This window comes from Oculina patagonica, chromosome 4 (assembly GCF_052425735.1).
Source record: "Oculina patagonica isolate OP01 chromosome 4, crgOcupat, whole genome shotgun sequence".
Lineage (NCBI taxonomy): Eukaryota > Metazoa > Cnidaria > Anthozoa > Scleractinia > Oculinidae > Oculina > Oculina patagonica.
The window spans coordinates 2,887,980-2,907,780 of record NC_135761.1 but is presented as its reverse complement, the minus strand read 5'-3'; the positions used below and the strand labels follow the sequence as shown (position 1 = coordinate 2,907,780).

Genomic DNA, 19,801 nt, shown 5'->3' with positions numbered 1-19,801 from the left:
TCTCATCAGTTTCTACCGAACTTTTGGCACCATTACTCTCATTAACATTTTTGACACCTCACTGGAATGACATGAACACTAAACAGTTATAATTTATTCTATTTCGCACCTTTACTTTTAGTAAAAATTAGGTTTTTTCGTCACGTACTTGATAATGGTGCCACTCACCGAAATGTCGCTCCGTTTTTTCGCTAATTTTTATAGTTAACAACATCGCGATGAAAAATTTCCACGATGCGCAAAGTATTCCTCGTTACTTTTTAGTGCGAGCAAATTTTTATTGTACCCAAAGGCCAAATCAGAAACGTGCGCCAATTTATCGGCCCCTGTGACCATGCAGGATTTAAAACAAGTGACATCTTTGATTTTCAGCACGCACAAAACTGAAACATGTTAAATACTCTGGTTTTCAAGGCAAAATTTGTAAAAAAAAAAGTTCACTCGAATCGACACGAAGCTCTCTTCAGTCTAATTTTACTGCAGTTACTTGTTATGTCACGCAACAGGGTAAGGAGCCTGGTGTAAACTTTTTGCATAAACCAGGCAGTGCTAATGTTGTGCGTCACCATACATGACCCGGCAAAAGTATACACGAAAGTGGATCCTGCCCGAGCTCTTGTGCAGACTATAAAATCATAAATCGCTTAAACTTTTATTAATCCTACGACACCTTGCATCGATCTCGCCCGCACTTCCTAACCCTTTCCTAACCTTACTACTAAATCTTTCTTCTCCTTTGGCAGCACTTCTACCATTTAGGTATACTAGTTAGTAGGTTTATATAATAAACAGAATATTACATGGTTGCTTGGAGATATGAAATTTATCTTCTCGTGTTCAAATCGATATCCCACTCGTTCGCTGCGCTCACTCGTGAGATATCGATTTGAACACTCGAAGATAAATTTCATATCTCCGCGCAACCATGTAATATCCTCTATTTCTTTTTCCTTGTGCTTGCAATTATCCTTAATTTTTCGTCGTTCATGTAAACCCCAATGATTTCATCCATGTAACAACAATCAGAGACCTTGTCCGGCAGCTCAGCCCAGACAGCATTACTAAGCTAAACTCGTAAAAGTACAATTAACAGAAAATCCACACATTAATACTTGTATTTTGTACATTTTTGTAGCTTGCTGTTTGTTTATTCGACTGCCTCATGGCAGAGTTTTCACAGATGTGTCTTCATGGACGAGAGGTTTGTAGTGGTGATAACTAAAATTTTGGACTACATTCTTGCAAACAAGTGACAAAAAATTATTTATATACTTTACGTCAACTATCTTTTCTTTGGCTCTACGTTTTAACAATCTCCCGCAACCTCTATCTCACGTAGATCATAGAACGTTTTTTTACGGTTAATGTATTAACAATTTGAAAGACTTGTATGTGAACTGTGGACTGTGAATATGATTGTTTGGGTGTCGAAGTATTAGTATATTTTGTAAAATAAACTGTTTGGTGGTTTATTATTTTTCCAGATAGAAGAGAATGCTGTTTTGAGAGACTCTGCGTGGGTAAGGTTTGATAGTGAAGCCGCGTTCTAAGCAGTGTTAAAGCAGTTTTTCCCCTCAAAGTCTCAAGCAGTGTCGAAGCATATGAACTGTATAAGATTTATGAAGCCATGTTTGTCTCATGACACTCAACATTGTCCGTGGTAGGGGATATGGCCGAGTAAACTGTATTGCTGTTTTCATAGCATCCTTTCACAGGTAAACGACGCCCAACCGCCACAGAGAACTAATTGTCAACGTTTTGGCCGGTTGTCGTGTGTTTTGATTTCAAATGCTTTCTTTCACGTGTGTTTGTTGGCCTTGCATCACTTTTTTGCTGACCGTTTTTTTGTGAACCTAGTAAATGGCCGTATCTCACCAAGAGCCTTTCCGTATAGCTCAGTGGTTAGAGCTTCCTGCCTGTATCTGAGAGGTCGCAGGTTAGATTCTTGTCGGGGATTCAGATATTTTCCTTTGTCCCACACTCGTGACAAATGAACATTTCATGTTTATCAGTTTGCTTGTTTTCTTCTGCAGAAGCTGTTGATGTGTTTCCCCAAGTCATTATCGGTTTTCATAATTGGTGAGAATTTGTCACTGACCTGTCTTAAGTTAAAAGATTTCCAAAGAAAAACACCCAGATGCCTATCTCTAGTCTTATGCAGAGGTGTTATTTTATTGCCACGCAACACTTCTGAGAAGACCCTTACTGAAGGGAGGCACTCTGAGAGTAAAGTATCTATAAGTTAGTCGGAATAAGTACATTGTCACAAGTGTACGTTTATTACTCGTGCTATCTTTCAATGATTGTAACAATCATTGTATTCAGTTCATTCTTTTTCTGTTGTTATAGATGAAAGAAGTGAATTCAAGGAAGTCCTTCTTCGTTTAAGGTTTGTCACTGAATTCCCCCCCCCCCCCCAAAAAAATGCTTTTTTTAATCTTTTGTTTCACTTCCTTGACTCACATTGTTGTTACACACTTGCAGGTCACAGATTTTGAAAGAACAGCTGGTCACACTGTACCCCGCTGTATTCTTCAGGTATGTCTTATTGTGGTCATTTCTTATTTGTAGATCAATCGAGGTAACAAGTACCAGTCCGAGAAGGGAGGAACAGGCGGGTATGCTCGTCACCCGGTGTCGGGGGTCGGGAAAGAGCAGCTTAGCCTTTTGGGACCCTAGGGCAATCTCATAGCGGTGCCTAGATACAGAGCGTGCGCAAAGGCAGACAAACGGTTGCCAAGGGCTGCAAAAGACGTCAATGGCTGTCAAAAAATCGAGAATTCCCTCCAAGATTGAGCTTCGTTTTTCCGGGCGTTTTTCAGCTTCTCAAATTTCCTGCCCTAGGAAAGGTACTCTGTCCACGTTTTGCTTTGACTACGTAATATGAAATGGACCTGAGTGGGTATCAAATCTTCCATTTTGTAGACAAAATTTTAGACGTATTCTGGAGAACTTTTCTCAAGGAATTGCCCGGCATGGAACAGCCGCTTTGAAGTTTATTATTTTCTACTTACTTTAGAAAGTCGATGACATTTAAACTATGAACTCTTTTTTTTCTGTTTTCAGCTTCTTTTTAAACTTTCCCAGTCAGGCCTTACAAGAGGTACAGAATACTTAGCTTGACAGTGTTAAAATATATCAAAATGTAATTCGGTTCTTGGCCAGTAGCAAACGATTTTGCACGTTGAATTCATTCAAACGAGGTCCGCCATTTTCTCTAAATTCGGACATTTTGCGTGTTGAAAAGAAATCCTCGTCCATCCTGGTGCCTTTTCTTTACTGAGGTCTTAAACTGTCATAAATGCTTTTTAAAATTATCGGTGCTTATTTTTGGTCATACTTATTCTATCATACTTTTTTTTCTTTGGGGTGAAATGTATCAGTTGAACTTAAAGGATCCTAGTCAGCTCCCGCCATTTTCAATGACATTGAAAATATGAAAACTGAACTTGAAGTCTGTTTAATTACTTTTGGCAGTTTCACTGAGATCTCTTTCCTTTAGACTCGCTCCGCAAAAAATATAATACCAAAATTCTCGTATGTAAGCAAAAACAAAGACGGCTGACTAGGGTACTTTATAGAGAAACAAAAGAATAAGGAATATTTAAGACGCGTCAGATGGAGAATTTCACCAGAAATCCAGGCAATTAAACCTCGCCACAACGGGCTTGCTAATTTATATATTTGCTATGCATACATAGGCAGTAAAGATCAGTGGCTTTCTTCATGTCGCCTTACGCATGTACAATTCCTTTGTTTCGCTTCGAAAAGAGCTTCTTAATGGTGTGGTGAATATGGCTGCTGTATGCTCGGTAAGTGAGGACTGTTATAATAATAGGACAGACTCATCGAATATCTGACATTCTTGTCGAATTTAGATTTAGCCCGGACGTAATATATCAAATACGAGAGAGATTGATTCATCAAATTTCCAAACACCGAGAAGAGAGTTGACGAACTTTTGCCCTGCTTTGTTCTAGTCTACTCTTAAGAAAGCTTCTTTGAATTGCTAATCACTTTGTATTTGTTTTCGTTCCTAGCCTCTTCGCTTGGATTTCTGCCATCAAATTACCAAGTTTGTTCGGGACTGTGTACTATCTTCACCGGTGGAGCATATAAGGAGCTTATCAAAGGTGCTTTGCTAACAAAAAACGCTTTCGAGCGTAACCCTTTAGCGCTAATTTGTTAACTCTATGCGTATTCCAGCAATATTGCAATATTCCAGCAGAATTGCTAGATTTGAGCTCTCCAGCTGTTATCGTTGACGCGTATCGTCTGCCATTTTTGTGGTCGATGGGCTCATATACCATCATCTGTCAAGCAATCAAAACTCAGCAATTGTAATATAACATTGCTAGTTTTTAATAGTTGTTATTATTATTTTACTAGCTCCGTGAGCGGTCAAGATGAAACGAATCCTGAGCGGTCAAGATGGAGCCATCTTGACCGCTCGGGATCGCCCACTGTGTTCCCGCAAGCGAAAAAACTTTTCAGTTCCGTCGTCGCTACTTCAAAGCTTTTCCGTCGTAATTTGAGCTATGAAGTATTGTCCAACAACACAATATTTTCTTCTGTTTCTACGATGGAGTCCGAAACAATAGGTCTTGAAGTGAGATAATGAGAAAACAAATTAATCAACAAATCTAACGAGTTTCGTGATTTTATTTGCCAAAAACCACCTACTACAAAAATTATAACGCAAAGCGACTTGAAGACATGTTATCGTTTTTTTTTTTTTCGGCGGAAAAGGGAGGGAGAAGTCAGTGACATACCTGAAGAATAAGATTCGGCAAACTAGTCGTTTGTGTAAAATCTTCAAATGGAAGAAAGCGGATGGCACGGCGAACCAGGCACCGAAAGCTTTTAAAACATCTTTTCACCGAAGGCTCTAACGCTCACGTCGAATAAGGTCGGGTCGAACATTTATATCAACGATGTAGGAAAGTTCAGCTTTTCCCGTGAAGTGGTAAGTCCCAAACGCTTTCAACAATCACAATTTCAATATTCAGCTCGTGTTAGGGCACAGAAGCCAGCAATACTCTGCAAAACGTCCAATAATCAAAAGCTGGCGGCCAGTGGAATGGACATTCTTGTTTTAAGGCTTCAAACTCAACGTTGATTCGCAATTTTAGCCATTTCAATATCCTTTTGACGGTTAAAAGAGTTGAATTTCGCTGTTGTCACGTCGTTTTACTTCAACTCGATTCATTCAATTTGACAGTCACCCGTTAAACTTTTAAACCAATGAATGATTTTAGCGTGCGCCATTGATTGTGCATGCAACTGGCTTCCTTTTCAGTACTCGAAAAAAGTCAAATAATAAATCCTTTATTGACCAAGCTTGTTCGGTCAAGTGGCTGGATATTGGCCTCGTTCTTTTTTTGCGTGTTTATGGACCTCGACTTCGTCTCGGTCCATAAACCAAACTGGCCAATCCTCCATCTTGCTCACCTTGGTCAATAACCATATATATTGCTGTTGTTAGTTTAGTTGGTCAAGTATAAACAGCTGGTGGGATTATATCGCTGCTTAATTTTTTTTCTTGTCCCTCTTGTTGTTAGGACGTTGTGGCCTCTTGTTCGTCGGAATTGCGACAATTTCTGCAAAGTCATCTGGCAAAGCGGCAACAAAGGTAGCAGAAAGAAGAAATGGTTCATAATTACTTTGCTAGACTGTGTTGTTATCTATGTTGAGTGGGTGTAAATAAAAGCAAAAACACTGTTCAATAAAGAATCCTGATAAACAAGACAGAATCATACTGTCGTTGGTTGTACATCAATAAATAAAAATGCGCGAAGATAAATACTGACACGCGTCTTTAATTTAACCAATAACGATAAGCAGAACTCTCGTAATATGTACTGTATTATCATTATTATTGTTATTGCCATTATTATTATATATTTTTTCTTTCGCCAGGTTTTAAGCTTTTGAGGCTTCTTTTTCTAGTTGTTTTGTGGGGGAGTTTTAAAAAATGGCGGTCACCTCATTGACAAAGATGACCTCACTGACAAATATTGGCTGGGTTAACTTTTTAGAAACCCGTTTAACAATTTCTACACAACTTAACTCGGTTAAATATTTTTAGCGGCCGGACCAGACTGAAGTGATCATGATTAAACAATTTGAAAACAAGCAAAAACGGCCGACTTTCATGATAATTCTATTTCTTGCTCAATTCTTCTCCTGCTTTTTTTATTTATTTCAATGCGTTCTCGACTTACACCGTTCTTTTCCTTCCTAATGCGTTCTACGCAAATTTCAAGCCCAGTTGTTTCGAATATGTTGTTTTTTCGCAGTCGTTGTAAGGCTCATCGCTCGTCGCCATATCAAAATCGCTCCTCAAGTGTGTGTTTTTCCAAGGAATCCGCGAATAGCTGGAAGAGATGATTCATTGCTCTCGACTGGTAGTTCTAGAGTTTCATAGTACAACCTGTAGCAAGGGAAATTATAGAATTAAGCCACGAATTGTGTCCGAACGCCATGTTTGCGTGTAATGGAAAAGAACATCTTATCTTACTTAGGGATGATTGACACATTTGACAAATAAAACAATAGTTGAATCTGATAGGAAACCACTAACCTGGTTAAAACTACCCAGAAAGGTGGTTTAGAATTAACCTTACCCGGTTAAAAAATCCATTGTTCTTTGATTAATTTCCATGGGAACCTTTAACTTGGTTAAGAGTCGGTTAACTTTCCAAATACGCGGCCGCATTAGACATTTTTTTAACTCAGTTAATTTTAATTGATTAATTGGAAATAACCCGGTTAACTTCCTGTGCGGCCGCGGCCTTCTTTAATCTTATACTTAATAAAGGAACGTTTCCAGATTGTTGGTAGATAGATAGGGTAGAACGTTTCTCCACACCTTTTATTCCTTCAGCAAGTCATCTCAAATTAAAAGAAGTCAATAATCCACGTCTTGCTACCTTCAATAATTTTATTAGTTTCAGTTTCACTCCTTGTTTTGTGAGAAATCCTTTACTCTTAGCCGAAAAATGTAGGGAAAAAATGCTTAATTTCTTTGGCGTTCTTAGATTTTTATTATATTTACGAGAGTATGATAAATGACTGATTTTTTTTTGTTTTGAAATGAAAATAAAAAGAAATTTGCGCGATAACCACGATTATCTAAAATAACGTTCAGTCACTTACAGTTGTAGTGATATCCTCAGCCGTTCAAAAAGTCAAATACTTTTTAAAAATGGACCTGTAACCAGGTGGTTGATTCATCAAGAAATAAAAACTACTCTGGTAAAATTTAGAAAGTTGAAAAATCTATCCAGTCGCAAGCTTCATCAGGGAAAGGGAACACGCTCTAGGCGCGTCGCGGGGGCAGCCTTTCCACGAGGTCGTGGCAAAACCGCTACTAGGTTTCTCTTGTGGGGAATCTCTCGCGGCGCATCCGCTCCGGCGACGCTCGGTCTCGGGCGGGCGCGGCCGGGTAGGCGCGGTGGGGTCAGGGGCCGCGCGCTCGTCCGGTCTCTCTACACTGGCGCCTCTTCCTGTTGCTCTTCCGTGCGTTGACTCGCCGGCGGTCCGCGCCGTTACTCCCTCTAGATAAACATGCAGCGGACTCCCGATGCGATTGGGGAACGGCGACAGGCACTCCGCATGGGCTGTTTCATCCTTCCCCTGATGAGGCAGGCGAAACGGGAAGTGGAAATTATAAAATTAAAGAGTAACGTTTTTATTTCTTGATGAAGTCAAATACTTATTTTGTGTGTGTTCATTCTGCGATTTAGGTGGAAAAAATATTGCACATCTGCTAAAGTTCTTCCTGTCAATTCTCGGGTTTTCTAAGATTATTTCACCAGAATAAAACTTTCTCAAATTATAACCTGTTCTGTGGACCAGTTTCCTACATTCATGAAAGTCAAGAAACCGTAACTTAACACCTGTGTATTCTTATTGTTGGTATCTCCACACCTATCGCGAGGAACACTTCAAAGCTAACTCTACTGTTAAAAAATTGGGTGATGTTTGTTTACTTCGCCGTTCATCGAATAAACAAGTTTGGCAAAATTATTAACACGATAAATTGATAGCAAAAAAAATTGGTTTTGGTTTGAGAAATTTCAAACCAAAACACAAACTTAAACCACAATCCTCGCGTAAACACTTACTTGGAACCAAGTTACATAGGGCTGAAAAACACGTCCTCCTTGTAGCGAAACTTGCCTTATCACCAAAAACGCAACACTTAGAGAATGACTGTCAGTGTTATTCAGTAGTCAAAAGTCGGGCTTTGACGGCGAATAACAATCTTTTAAATAGTATCTGAAGATTTTTCAAAACCTAACCAAACTGTTTTTTCGTCACCTTGGCACAATTATGAAAAACGAAACAACGATTTTGATATCTATAGTTTGAGAAAATTGACAGTGACCTAATCTCTTTCCTTATTGGAGACCTTTGTTTAGGTATTGAGCCATTGGCGACCCATTGGATGTTTTACATTCTTTTGTTACGATTTGTATTGTTCTATTTTAGCAGAATTACTAAACCTTGTAAAATGTTTATCAAAGTATTTTAAAGTGTTTTTCACTATAGGTGTCCTGAAACTAACAATAAAAACCTACATGTGACAGGGTATAGATCACTGACTTCAGCAAATGAAGAAAACTGAAACCAGAACGGTACGCACTTGGAAAACCTGCATGCACTCTGGAAAACATGATAAGAAAAAGGAAAAAACTTTGCAAAGTTTTTTGACTTAATTTATTTTTTCTCCTCTCCTGTAAATGGTATTTTCACATCGTTTTAAGTGACGTTCAGTCATTTAAAGTTGCCACTTTTTTTATTATGTTTTATTACCTTTGAAGTCCTGTCTAGATTTAGGTGCTGACAAGAAAGAAGAAAGCAAAGAACGATTGGAAGTGTTAGCTTAAATAACATTCAAATAAATAAAATCAAAATCTAAGTTATTTTCCCTGCGCAAAATATTACATTCTATATTCCTTGAATAAAGTTTCCAAAAAAAGGCCTACAATATCAACGCGTTCCCATGTTTTAAAATTTCGATTGCATTGATTTGTTTGTTGTTGTTAATGATTACCAAATTGTACCACTTGTCAAAGTAGTGATATCCTCGGCCCATTAAAAAAGTCAAATACTTCTTTTGTGTACGTGCTCATTCTGCATTCCGGGTGGAAAAATATTACACATCTACTAAAGTTCTATCTGTCAATTCTCGGAAATTCTAAGATTATTTCGCCAGAATAAAACCTCAAAATAAAACCCGTTCTGTGGACCAGTTTCCTACATTCATGAAAGTCAATAAACCGTAACTTACCACCTGTGTATTCTTATTGTTGGTATCTCCACACCTATTGCGAGAAACACGTCAAAAGCTAACTCTTCTGTTAAAAAATTGGGTGATGTTTGATTATTTCACCGTTCTTCGAATAAACAAGTTTGGCAAAATTATTGACACCATAAATTGCTAGCGATATATACCTGATTGAAGTCGTTGACCCTGGAAAGCATAAACCATGAACGATGCGACCCAAATGTTTACTGGGAAATCGGAAAAATAATTGGTGTTTTTGACAGAATAAGCATGATAATAAGACAGGTTGCATAAATCATGCTCCTAAGGCTCTCAAGAAAGAAAATATCTGGTTTATCAATAAAAATATTACAAAGCTTGCAAGGACGTCTACCCAGAATACCATTGGGTCATATCGTTCATGGTTTATGCTTTTTACGGGGTCAACGTTTTTTCAATTAGGTATATCAGTGACGAATGCTTTTAATGTTGAGCGAAATACTTCCGGCTAAAAAAGTTCAGTTTTCAGGCGCTTGTATGAAGGTTGCCAAACGTTTCAACTCCATCTGATAGCCAACTCTATACTACACTAAGGTGATCGCCTTTAGTCTGGAGTTTCTTTTATTAACTCATAACAGGTCATGAACATGAGTGTTTAGTCTGGCAAACTTGAGCTTATAGATGACAGCGACTGTCCCATCAGGTTATTTTGTGACACATGTCAGTGGAATATTCTAAGTCTGAATAACAGACAAGATGTTTTTTTAAAAAAATCGCTAAATTTAGAGACACTTGCATAGCTGCCACGTAGCTATACAAAACGAGCGCTTGCATCGCTTAAACCAGGTTTCAATCTATCTCCTTTCAACCTGGCTATACTTCAAACGGAAATTTCAATAAGCCTTTTTTTATTTGCCATTTGAGAATCTTTTCAATCAAAATCTTTTCCATCCGAATCTTCTCTTCTCTTCCTCTCTTTCCTTCTTCAAGACCTTCTTTTCTTGATACGGACTGTCGTGGGTTTCAATGTTGGTTTTCAAAGTCAAGAACTTTTCAAGGAACGTACAAATCTTTCTTGAGCAATTTTCTACATTCACTGAATTCAGTAGACCATATCTTGGCACCTGTGAATTCCCATTGTTGGAATCTTGACACTTTTGTGTAACTCGCTTGAAATACTGTAATAAATATTTTACCAAGATCGAACAATACAAATCATAACAAAACGATTTGAAAATACCATCTATAGGAGAGGAGAAAAAAATAAATTAAGCTAAAATATTTTGCAAAGTTTTTCCTTTTCTTTTCAGGTTTTCCAGAATGCATACATGTTTTTCAAGTGCGTACCGTTCTGGTTTCAGTTTTCTTCATTTGCTGAAGTCAGTGATCTATACCCCGTCACCTGTAGGTTTTTATTGTTAGTTTCAGGACACCTATAGTGAAGAACTTACTTTGATAAATCTTTCACAAGGATTGGTAATTCTGCGGAAAAAACCCAATACAAATCATAATAAAACGATGTAAAAAAATCACTTATATGAGAGGAGAAAAAATAAATTAAGCTAGAACACTTTGCAACGTTTTTCTTTTCTTGTCAGGTTTTTTTCAGAGTGCATGCATGTTTTACAAGTGCGTACCGTTCTGGTTTCAGTTTTCTTCTTTTGCTAAAGTCAGTGATCTATACCCTGTCACCTGTAGGTTTTTATTGTTAGTTTCAGGACACCTATAGTGAAAAACACTTGAAAATACTTTAATAAATCTTTCACAAGGATTGGTAATTCTGCTAAAATAGAACAATACAAATCATAACAAAACGATGTAAAAAAAATCACTTATATGAGAGGAGAAAAAATAATTAAGCTAAAACACTTTGCAAAGTTTTTTCTTTTCTTTTCACGTTTTTCAGAGTGCATGCATGTTTACCAAGTGCGTACCGTTCTGGTTTCAGTTTTCTTCATTTGCTAAAGTCAGTGAGCCATATCTTGTCACCTGTAGGTTTTTATTGTTAGTTTCAGGACACCTATAGTGAAAAACACTTGAAAATACTTTAATAAATCTTTTACAAGGATTGGTAATTCTACTAAAATAGAACAATACAAATCACAACAAAAGAATGTGAAACAGCCAATAGCTCAATTCCTAAACAAAGGTCTCCAATAAGGAAATAGATTAGGTCACTGTCAATTTTCTAAAAGTATAGATATCAAAATCTTTTTTTCGTTTTTCATAATTGTGCCAAGGTGACGAAAAAACAGTTTGGTTAGGTTTTGAAAAATCTTCAGATACTATTTAAAAGATTGTTATTCGCCGTCAAAGCCCGACTTTTGACTACTCGTCAAAAAGCACCCGTCTGATGAAGGGATTAAAGATGCCATCGCGAACGATGCCATTGCTCCTGACCATTGTGTTCCTTGGAATAACGTGCACTTCAGCCACGTTCACAACAGCTGTGACCAGGTTTGCGAAGGTAATTGGTGTACCTAATACAGTCCTCGGAATTTACTCTCGTTCCAGTAGCATCGCCGCATTATCTCTTCTGGAACAGGAAAAGTTAAAAGAAGCTGAAGAAACCCTTGCTCAAACAGCCCTGACGTTGAGTGTTCTGGATATTGGAGGAGGTGCCGTTTTGCCTGTCGTGGAGGAAATCGTGACTTACATAAGAAAGGAAAAGAACTTTGAACCCACTAGAAAGGCGTTTACAGATCTTAGAAAGGTCCTTAATGACGAAGTAACAAAATCAGTTGCGACGGATATCGACCAGACTGCTATACAAAAGGCAAAAGAAGCTGTGAAAAAGGCGCTTAAAATAGACGTTGAGAAGTTTCCTCGTCTCAGTAAAGTTACCAAAGCGTTCACGAGGGCAAGTAAGTGGTTAAAAGGAGCTTCAGTGTTCGACGTGCTTGGGCCTCTTACTGATAGTTTATCTATTGGTATCAATATATGGGGATTAAAAATAGCCATCGAGGATGGGAATGCTCCTGGCATAGCTGCTGCGTCACTGAGCATAGCTGCTGGAGTGGTGGGCCTGACGACATTTGTGGCTGCCATCGCAACAGGATCCGCAGTGCTAGGACCAATTGGGGCCATCATTGGTGCTGTTCTTGGCATCGCTGCTACGCTGGTGGAGCTCCTCGGTGGTAGCTCAAACTATGACAAGGCAGCAGTTGAGGCGTACAGGAACAGGCTGAGACAGCTGAGGAACCTAAGGGATGCTTGTGCTGAGCGAATTGACCAAAAGATGGCTTTTCTGGATAAAGTTGGATCGCCTTACACCGATGTTTACGTCAACAACCAAGTTGCCTCCATGACGGCAATTGGTATTTCGACACAAAAAATGAAGAGCAGTAGAAAAGGCAGCGTCAAAACCACCACAGGACTCTCTTTGAACCAACGCAAGTACGTTATCAAGCGACCCTGGGTGACTAAGATGTGTGGCCCCTCATACTTATGTATGGGGAACTATAATTCCATCCTGAGTCCATACATGCCTGTGGCATCAAGTAGCACAGGGTGGGGTAAGAAGGCCGGTGAGGTGGGCTTTGATTTTTATGGGAAGTTTAAGAAGGGAACTACCTATAAGGGCGTCCACGTTTTTGTTGATTCTGATTTTGTCAATCTAGAGCCGTTAAATGATATTGAAATTAATACCGAACCGTTTGTCCCAAATACAAATGAAATGCATGACGTCGTTAGTATTGGCGATTACATGAAAATTCAACCTGATTTAAATCCCACTGTAAAAATAATGACAGGGGGAGGCAATGATGTTTTAAACATAAATGGCATGATTGGAGAGTTCCACAGTCACTGCGTAAATGTTTTAGAGGCCGACTTAGGCGACGGGCACAATGTTCTCTCATTTCAAGGAATGTCAAAAGATCGAAATGACATCAAAGGTATATTTTTCGATCCCAAACCTGGTATTTTAAAATATTTCCATGGAACAAACAGAAACACTCATTTGCTTGGCAAGGTGAAAAATGTTGAACTATTGAACGGTTCACCATTTGATGATCACGTGATTCTTTATCCAAATTATCCCGACGCTTATGGTATACCAGGTTTTAACTCGTTTAAAGTTGTTCAACTAAGCGGAAAAAATACTTACGAAGTAAACTGCGATGATTTAGCAAGCATTGCTAAAGAACATGTATCGGTTTGTGTTCTACCAGGATCTTTTTATCATAATACCAGGCATGTTCCTTGGTTGCAGATAATTGACAAAAGCAACCAAACCCCAAAACTTAACTTAAAAACGACTTCAGCTTCAAACATTCAGGCGAATGACGTTGTCATTTTTAAGAAAAAATTGGTAGTTTTTGATAGAACGGGGGAGGCGCCGGTTCCTATCTTCCAATTGATGTTAAAGACGGAAACTACAGGTAATCTCTTTATCAACAATGCAAATCCTAGACCGATTATTCCTGGATATATCAGTCCCGTCCTGATTACTGGGGAAATTAAAGTTTTTGAGCGACCAAGGTACGACATAAGTTTTGCAGATGGAGACGAAAGTGATTTACTATTTTTAAAATGGGACGTCGATACAATGGGGCAACCCCCTGGAAAAATGAACTTTGTTGACATGAAGGGCGGAACCAATTACGTGCTAATTAGCGAAAAAGATCTAATTGAGCCATTAGGCATTGATGGTTCATCTATAACTCTCACTGTCAAACGAGCCCCCAGGCCCCTCCCGGATAACCCCCTACATGGCAAGTGTTTCTTCCCAATCGATATCATGATAGCATCATCAGATTTCCATTATGGCTACTTTTGGGAGCTGTGTAATGTCGAAAAAATTATCAACGAGTATGGCGACGAGCTCGTTACCAGTGTGCAAAAAGAAATCATTGATGACCGCCCCTATCCTGGGCTGGATCTCTACACGAGGTACATAGAGGTTACTCGGGAAACGTTGCTAGAGGATAAGTAAAAACAACTGGTACAATTCCACATAAATGTTTTTACACAGTAAAAAGAAAAACCTGTTTGGGTTCTACATGAAATTGTCTTGATTACACTAAATACTCACACGCAGATTTAAGAATTAGGCTAATAAGAAGATACTTAATATATGTGAAATATGCTTAGCTTTACGGCTAGTTTACCGATATAAGTTTACAGAACGTGCCAATAATGCATCATAATAATACTGAAATAAAATGTCTTTATTTCGCTCATATTAAAATACATAACATTCCCAAACGTTACAGTTCAAATTGAAAAAATCGCACAAACTATTTACATATAACTAACAAAAATATCACGCTTTATTGTTAAATGGCTAAATTATATTTGAACCTTATTCTGTTAAAATAACTATTCTTAAAACGTTCTGATTAATCCGTGGCAAGGGAAAGAATAAGGGAACTACACAACGATTATAGATATTTAATCCATTTTTCTGATATACAAATTACTTTTAAATTGAAGGAAACCTCAAAATAATAATTTTTGAAGTTAGAAAAACATCATAGAAGTAATAATAAACTTAAAATAAACAAGGATGGTAACGGATGGAAAAGAAAGTGCAATTCTTGAAACAATTTTTAACTAAGGCCCCGTCCACACTTATCCGGATAAGTTTGAAACCTTTGTTTTCTCTTGATAGGCCAATCGTCCACACTAAAACGACGTTTTCGGTCACCGAAAACGGAGCCTTTCCATAATGATCTCCAAAGTGGAGAAATTTGAGAAATGTCGGTTAGGTGGTGTACTATGGACGGAGCTTTTCGAAAACGCAGACGTCAAATAGATTAGTCATGTGATCTCTGTCAAAAATAATGTTTATATAAGCTTTACAATAGCTCTGTTCGGGCGTTGCAACATTGTGTGTGATGTAGGGTATTGTTTTCAAATTTATCCGGATTAGTATGGACGAAAACATTTTATCCGTCTTCAATTTTATCTGGATCTGTGTGGACGCGGCCTTATACCCCAAACACTGAATATAAACACTAAAAAAATTAATAAAACATACTATAAATAACTAATTGGGAAGATTGCAGCAAGGGAAAACCTAATTCCCATGTAAAAGCTGTTCTTCGCACTATAGTAAAAAATTGTTATCAATACTACTGACAAAATGAATAAAAAAAAAAATATGCTTGTTACAATATACTAAGATGATCATGTTCAATGAAAATAAATATATATGCTAAGACATCAAATGGCTTAATGGTTTTGTGAAAGGGGTGTTCTTCGGGGTCCTGCTAGTGGGAAGGGTTCTTCCTGTAGGGAATTTGGCTGAGATGGGGATAGCTCAGAGCTGAGGTACTCCAGCTGTCGAACAGCAAGCGACAAATAGTCTACTTTAATTTTACCTCTTCTTTCTTGCAATTTCCATCATTGCCTTCTTCTAGTCTTAAGTTACAATTTACTTCCTTCGAGTCTTGACTTCCATCTATAACTTCTTTCTGCAGCCCTGTTGCTTCAACTTTCCTCTCCTTCTAAATTATTAACGGAGCTCAAGCGCGTGAAGCGCGCCAGCGGAGCACCATGTTTAAGGAAATTTGGGGTAAACCCATGAAGACGAAAAAAATTGGTTATCGAGTGAGCGTACGCGCGCCCGCCCGCGCCTACAGACTCTCGGGGAGCGGGAGGGGAGTCAATAGGCAACCCCAGCGGGGCGGGGGAGTGGAGGAGAGAATGCCATCTTATAATCCGCCAACGAACGTTAAGGATAACGTCGGCTTGCATCTTTGATATTGGACATCCATATTATGGTCAATTGACAGCTGTCAAACAAGGTTTCTGGTGACCAGTATCACATGACCATATCGCGGGCTCAGCTGTACAATTCATTGACGTCATGTGTTTTTTGAAGCTGACCGGATTATTGTTTCTCATTGTATCGCAGGCTCAAATCTAACCCTTTTGTCCAGGGAAATGACAGGACTTTGTAAGCGCAATTTCTGCGATAGGAGTTGACGATTTATTTCGGCTGTGGATCTTTCTTGAGTAAGAGTATTTTTAATTAGAGAACTTTCCTTTAACATGTTTAAGAACCAGAAAAATTAAGAAACCTAAAGAAAAAAAAAAAGAAAAACTTAACTAAAAAAACCAGTTGCCCCCGCCTGGAAAACTTGCCCCGCAGACAAAAAAAAATCCTAGACACGGCCCTGTATTTAGGCTTAGTTCTTATACGTGGGTTTTCACTATATTTAGAGTTTGGGGGAAAGCTCTTTGGGGGGGGGGGGCCCCCCCCTTTTTTTCCTGTCTTCGTTTTCTCTCCCCCAAAAAAAAAAAAAAAAAACGAAGGAAACCGAGGGCGAGAAAAAACAACCCCAAAACAAAGTTGATTTTATTTATTTATTATAGGAACCTATCGACCACATCTCCAGTTGGTCTCAGGAGAATAACTTTCAGTTAAACCCGACTAAAGGTGGATTTCCACTGACGCGTAATTTTTTACGTGCGTAAAAAAAATTAGAGACAATGTATGAACGGCTTGCGTACACGTTTACGCAGGCCGTTCATACATTGTCTCTAATTTTTTTCACGCACGTAAAAATTTACGCGTCAGTGGAAATCCACCATTAGTGTAAAGAGTTAGTTGTTTAGGCCCGTAACCAGGATTTTGCATTAGGTGCGTTTTGACGACAGTTTGTTAGGATAAAAGGCAGGTAAAAGTGAAGGTAACAACGACAATAATTCTGGTACATTTTTAAATTTAAATCATATTTTTCAAAACAGAACCTTGAAAACGTAATTTACAATTTATTTAGCTAACAATGACGACAGTACATAGAAGGAAGACGGGAAAAAGATAGGTTTCTTCATATCAGTGTCAAATGGTAATTACATAAATCAGCCAGAGTCGGTTTGTTGATCTTTTAGCACTGCGGCAAGCTTTCCCTTCCTGGGTGCTTCCGAGCCCAACAAGTATCCAGTCTCCTCTCTTTAGGTAGCGCCTGGGAATATTTATGGAACGTCGAACGGTTCGACTATGAAGGACATTAGGTAGAATGAATCGTTGAAATTAACCTAGAATCACACAATGTGGTCCAAAATATACCACACGAGTCTATAAATGGTGGACCTTCAACACAAAGGACCATATTGAATGTAAATAGTCGAAGTATAGAAATACCATTTCCCTTTATTTATTTATTTTAATATTTTTTTTCACAATGAGCGGACTTCTAAGGCTCGTGGGGGGGGGGGGGGTGTCGGACGCACCCATCGTACCCCCTCCCTATGGGCCTGTTGTTTGCTTTAAGAAAACTCCACCATCTCATGGCCCGGTTAAGTTAGATGGCGTGCAGTTTGAGAGGGTATCTTCTGCTAAAGTCCTAGGGGTTACGATCAGTAATGACTTGAAATGGAAGGATCACGTGGATACCATCGATCACCTCCAAGGCGGCACGTTGTCTGTATCTTTTGAATCAACTTAAGAGGGCCGGCAAAAGTATGGCTGATCTCAGTGCTAGCTTTTTACTGTTCAGTCATTAAAGGAGCTACGTCACGAGAATTTCGCAGATTTTTAGTCCAAACTGTTCTGAAAATAGTGGTTGGCAACTTAACCCATGAAAAAACATTATCTTTGAACATCTAATGGAAGATACAGCCTTGATTTGTAGAAAATCAAACTTGGGCCATAAATATCGATTATTTGATGACACGCGTGTTCCGCAAAAGATATTGTTGTGTTCTACGAGTGTTGTTTTGTTCGACTGACCTTGGAACCTGGGACACAAGCACATTATTGGTAGCAAGAGCGAGGTTTACTGAAGTTATTCAACATGGAACAGTTTAAAAAAGAGAAAATGCGATCGAAATGTAGGTACACGAGGACCAAAAACAAGCTTATGATGGTGATGGAAGGAGGGATGTCATCACGAATGCACGTTATGGAAAGCTTGGATGCATTTACGAACACTTATGAAGACGTGCTGCAAGCCTGTGAGAATTTAGGGAAGTGTTACGAAGATTTGAAAGACTCGGGACGAGCTAGTGCCCTTTCGAACGAACTGGGGACCATTGAAGAAGACTTTACAGAAATCGAAGAACTTGTGAAGGGATATTTGAGCAGTTCGGGCAATTCGTCGGTGAAAGAGCGAACGGAACAACTGAGAGAAGAGGTGTGTAGGCGAGAAGTAGAGCTGAGTCGAATCGAACAAGAAATCGAGCGAACGTATGCGGAATGTCAAAGACAACTCGGACAGAAACTTCGCAGCGAAAAACCTTCGGAACAACCAGAGCAGGAAACGCGGGAAACTGAACCACGCGGCCGAGACCAAGAATCGAAGAAGAAATCGGAGGAATTAAACGGGAGTCTGTCGTCCAAAGAACCGATAAAGGAACAAAATTCTGGCGTTCCTACTGTGTCTTCGTCTACACATGTGCCAATTATTTCGACTGTTGGAGAGATGTCAGGTTTGTCTCCGCTCCCGATGAGCGGCGTTTATTCATCTACTCCGCTCATGAGCAGCATTTATTCATCTACTCCGCTCACGATGGGCAGCATTTATTCATCTACGCCGTTCACGATGGGCAGCATTTATTCATCTACGCCGTTCACGATGGGTGGCGTTTATTCATCTACACCGCTTGCGATGGGCGGCGTTTATTCATCTACACCGTTTACTATCAGTGGAGACCAAGCTCATTTTATGCCCACTGGGAACAGTCAACAGCTTTCGTCCTCAATTTCAGACCAGATCAGCACTGACTCTGCTTTACTGAAAAGAGTTACCATTCCGAAGTTCTTTGGCCAAAAGAAGAACTATGAAACATGGAAAGCAGCGTTTTATTCTTGTGTAGATCGCACCAAGGCGTCACCTGAGTACAAGTTGTTGAGGTTACGTGAATGCCTTCAAGGGGAAGCCCTCAAAGTAATCGAGCATTTGGGCCATTCTGCTGCTGCCTATGAAGCTGCAAAGTCTCGACTAGAGCGAAAGTATGGCGGGAAACGTAGAGCTCTCACACTTCGCCTTGAAGAACTGGATGCCTTTAAGCCAATAAGAGAGGACAATGAGAAAGACCTGGAGAGATTTTCAGAGCTGCTTGATGGAATTGTTGTGAACTTAAAGGATGCTAACCAGGAAGCCGAGCTAGGCAATGGATCATTGTACATCACTCTTCAACGGAAGTTTAACAAAGGCCTTCTCTCAAAGTACAAGCAGTGGGTTAGTGACAACCATCGAACTGAGAATGTAGGAACACTGAGAGAGTTTGTTGACAGAGAGTCTGAGTTTTTGACCACAGCTTCTGAGACCATAACAGGTGTCCTCAGTGGGTCCAAGAGAGAGAGAACCTTCCTAGCTGAAGTAGATCCCGAACCTAAGAAGAAACAGGGGAACAAGTGCAAGTTGTGTAAAGGATCCCATGGAATGTGTAACTGTGAGAACTTTAAGAAGATGTCTGTAGATATGAGGTGGAATGTCGCTAAGGAGCAGAAATTGTGTTTCAGATGTCTCAGCAATGGACACCGCGGAGAGGCATGCTCTCGGAGCAGAGTTTGTGGGTTGAATGGTTGTCGCTCTCACCATCACCGGATGCTTCGTGAAGATCCAAAGAAAG

General features: G+C 39.3%; 2 protein-coding genes across 2 annotated transcripts in view; one reads left to right on the top strand and one right to left on the bottom strand.

Moving 5' to 3' along the window:
* Positions 1-5,753, top strand: part of LOC144651187 (Fanconi anemia group A protein-like) — a 53,850-nt gene extending 48,097 nt beyond the window's left edge. Inside the window, exons 44-52 of the mRNA XM_078511089.1 lie at positions 1,136-1,201; positions 1,485-1,520; positions 2,034-2,079; positions 2,350-2,389; positions 2,485-2,538; positions 3,067-3,103; positions 3,702-3,812; positions 4,041-4,133; positions 5,562-5,753. Of these exons, the coding sequence (XP_078367215.1) occupies positions 1,136-1,201; positions 1,485-1,520; positions 2,034-2,079; positions 2,350-2,389; positions 2,485-2,538; positions 3,067-3,103; positions 3,702-3,812; positions 4,041-4,133; positions 5,562-5,636 (558 nt within the window). The 3' untranslated portion in view covers positions 5,637-5,753. The remainder of the gene's footprint in view (positions 1-1,135; positions 1,202-1,484; positions 1,521-2,033; positions 2,080-2,349; positions 2,390-2,484; positions 2,539-3,066; positions 3,104-3,701; positions 3,813-4,040; positions 4,134-5,561) is intronic.
* Positions 1-19,801, bottom strand: part of LOC144651269 (leucine-rich repeat-containing protein 69-like) — a 204,359-nt gene that overhangs the window by 138,096 nt on the left and 46,462 nt on the right. The gene's annotated exons all lie outside the window — the stretch shown is intronic.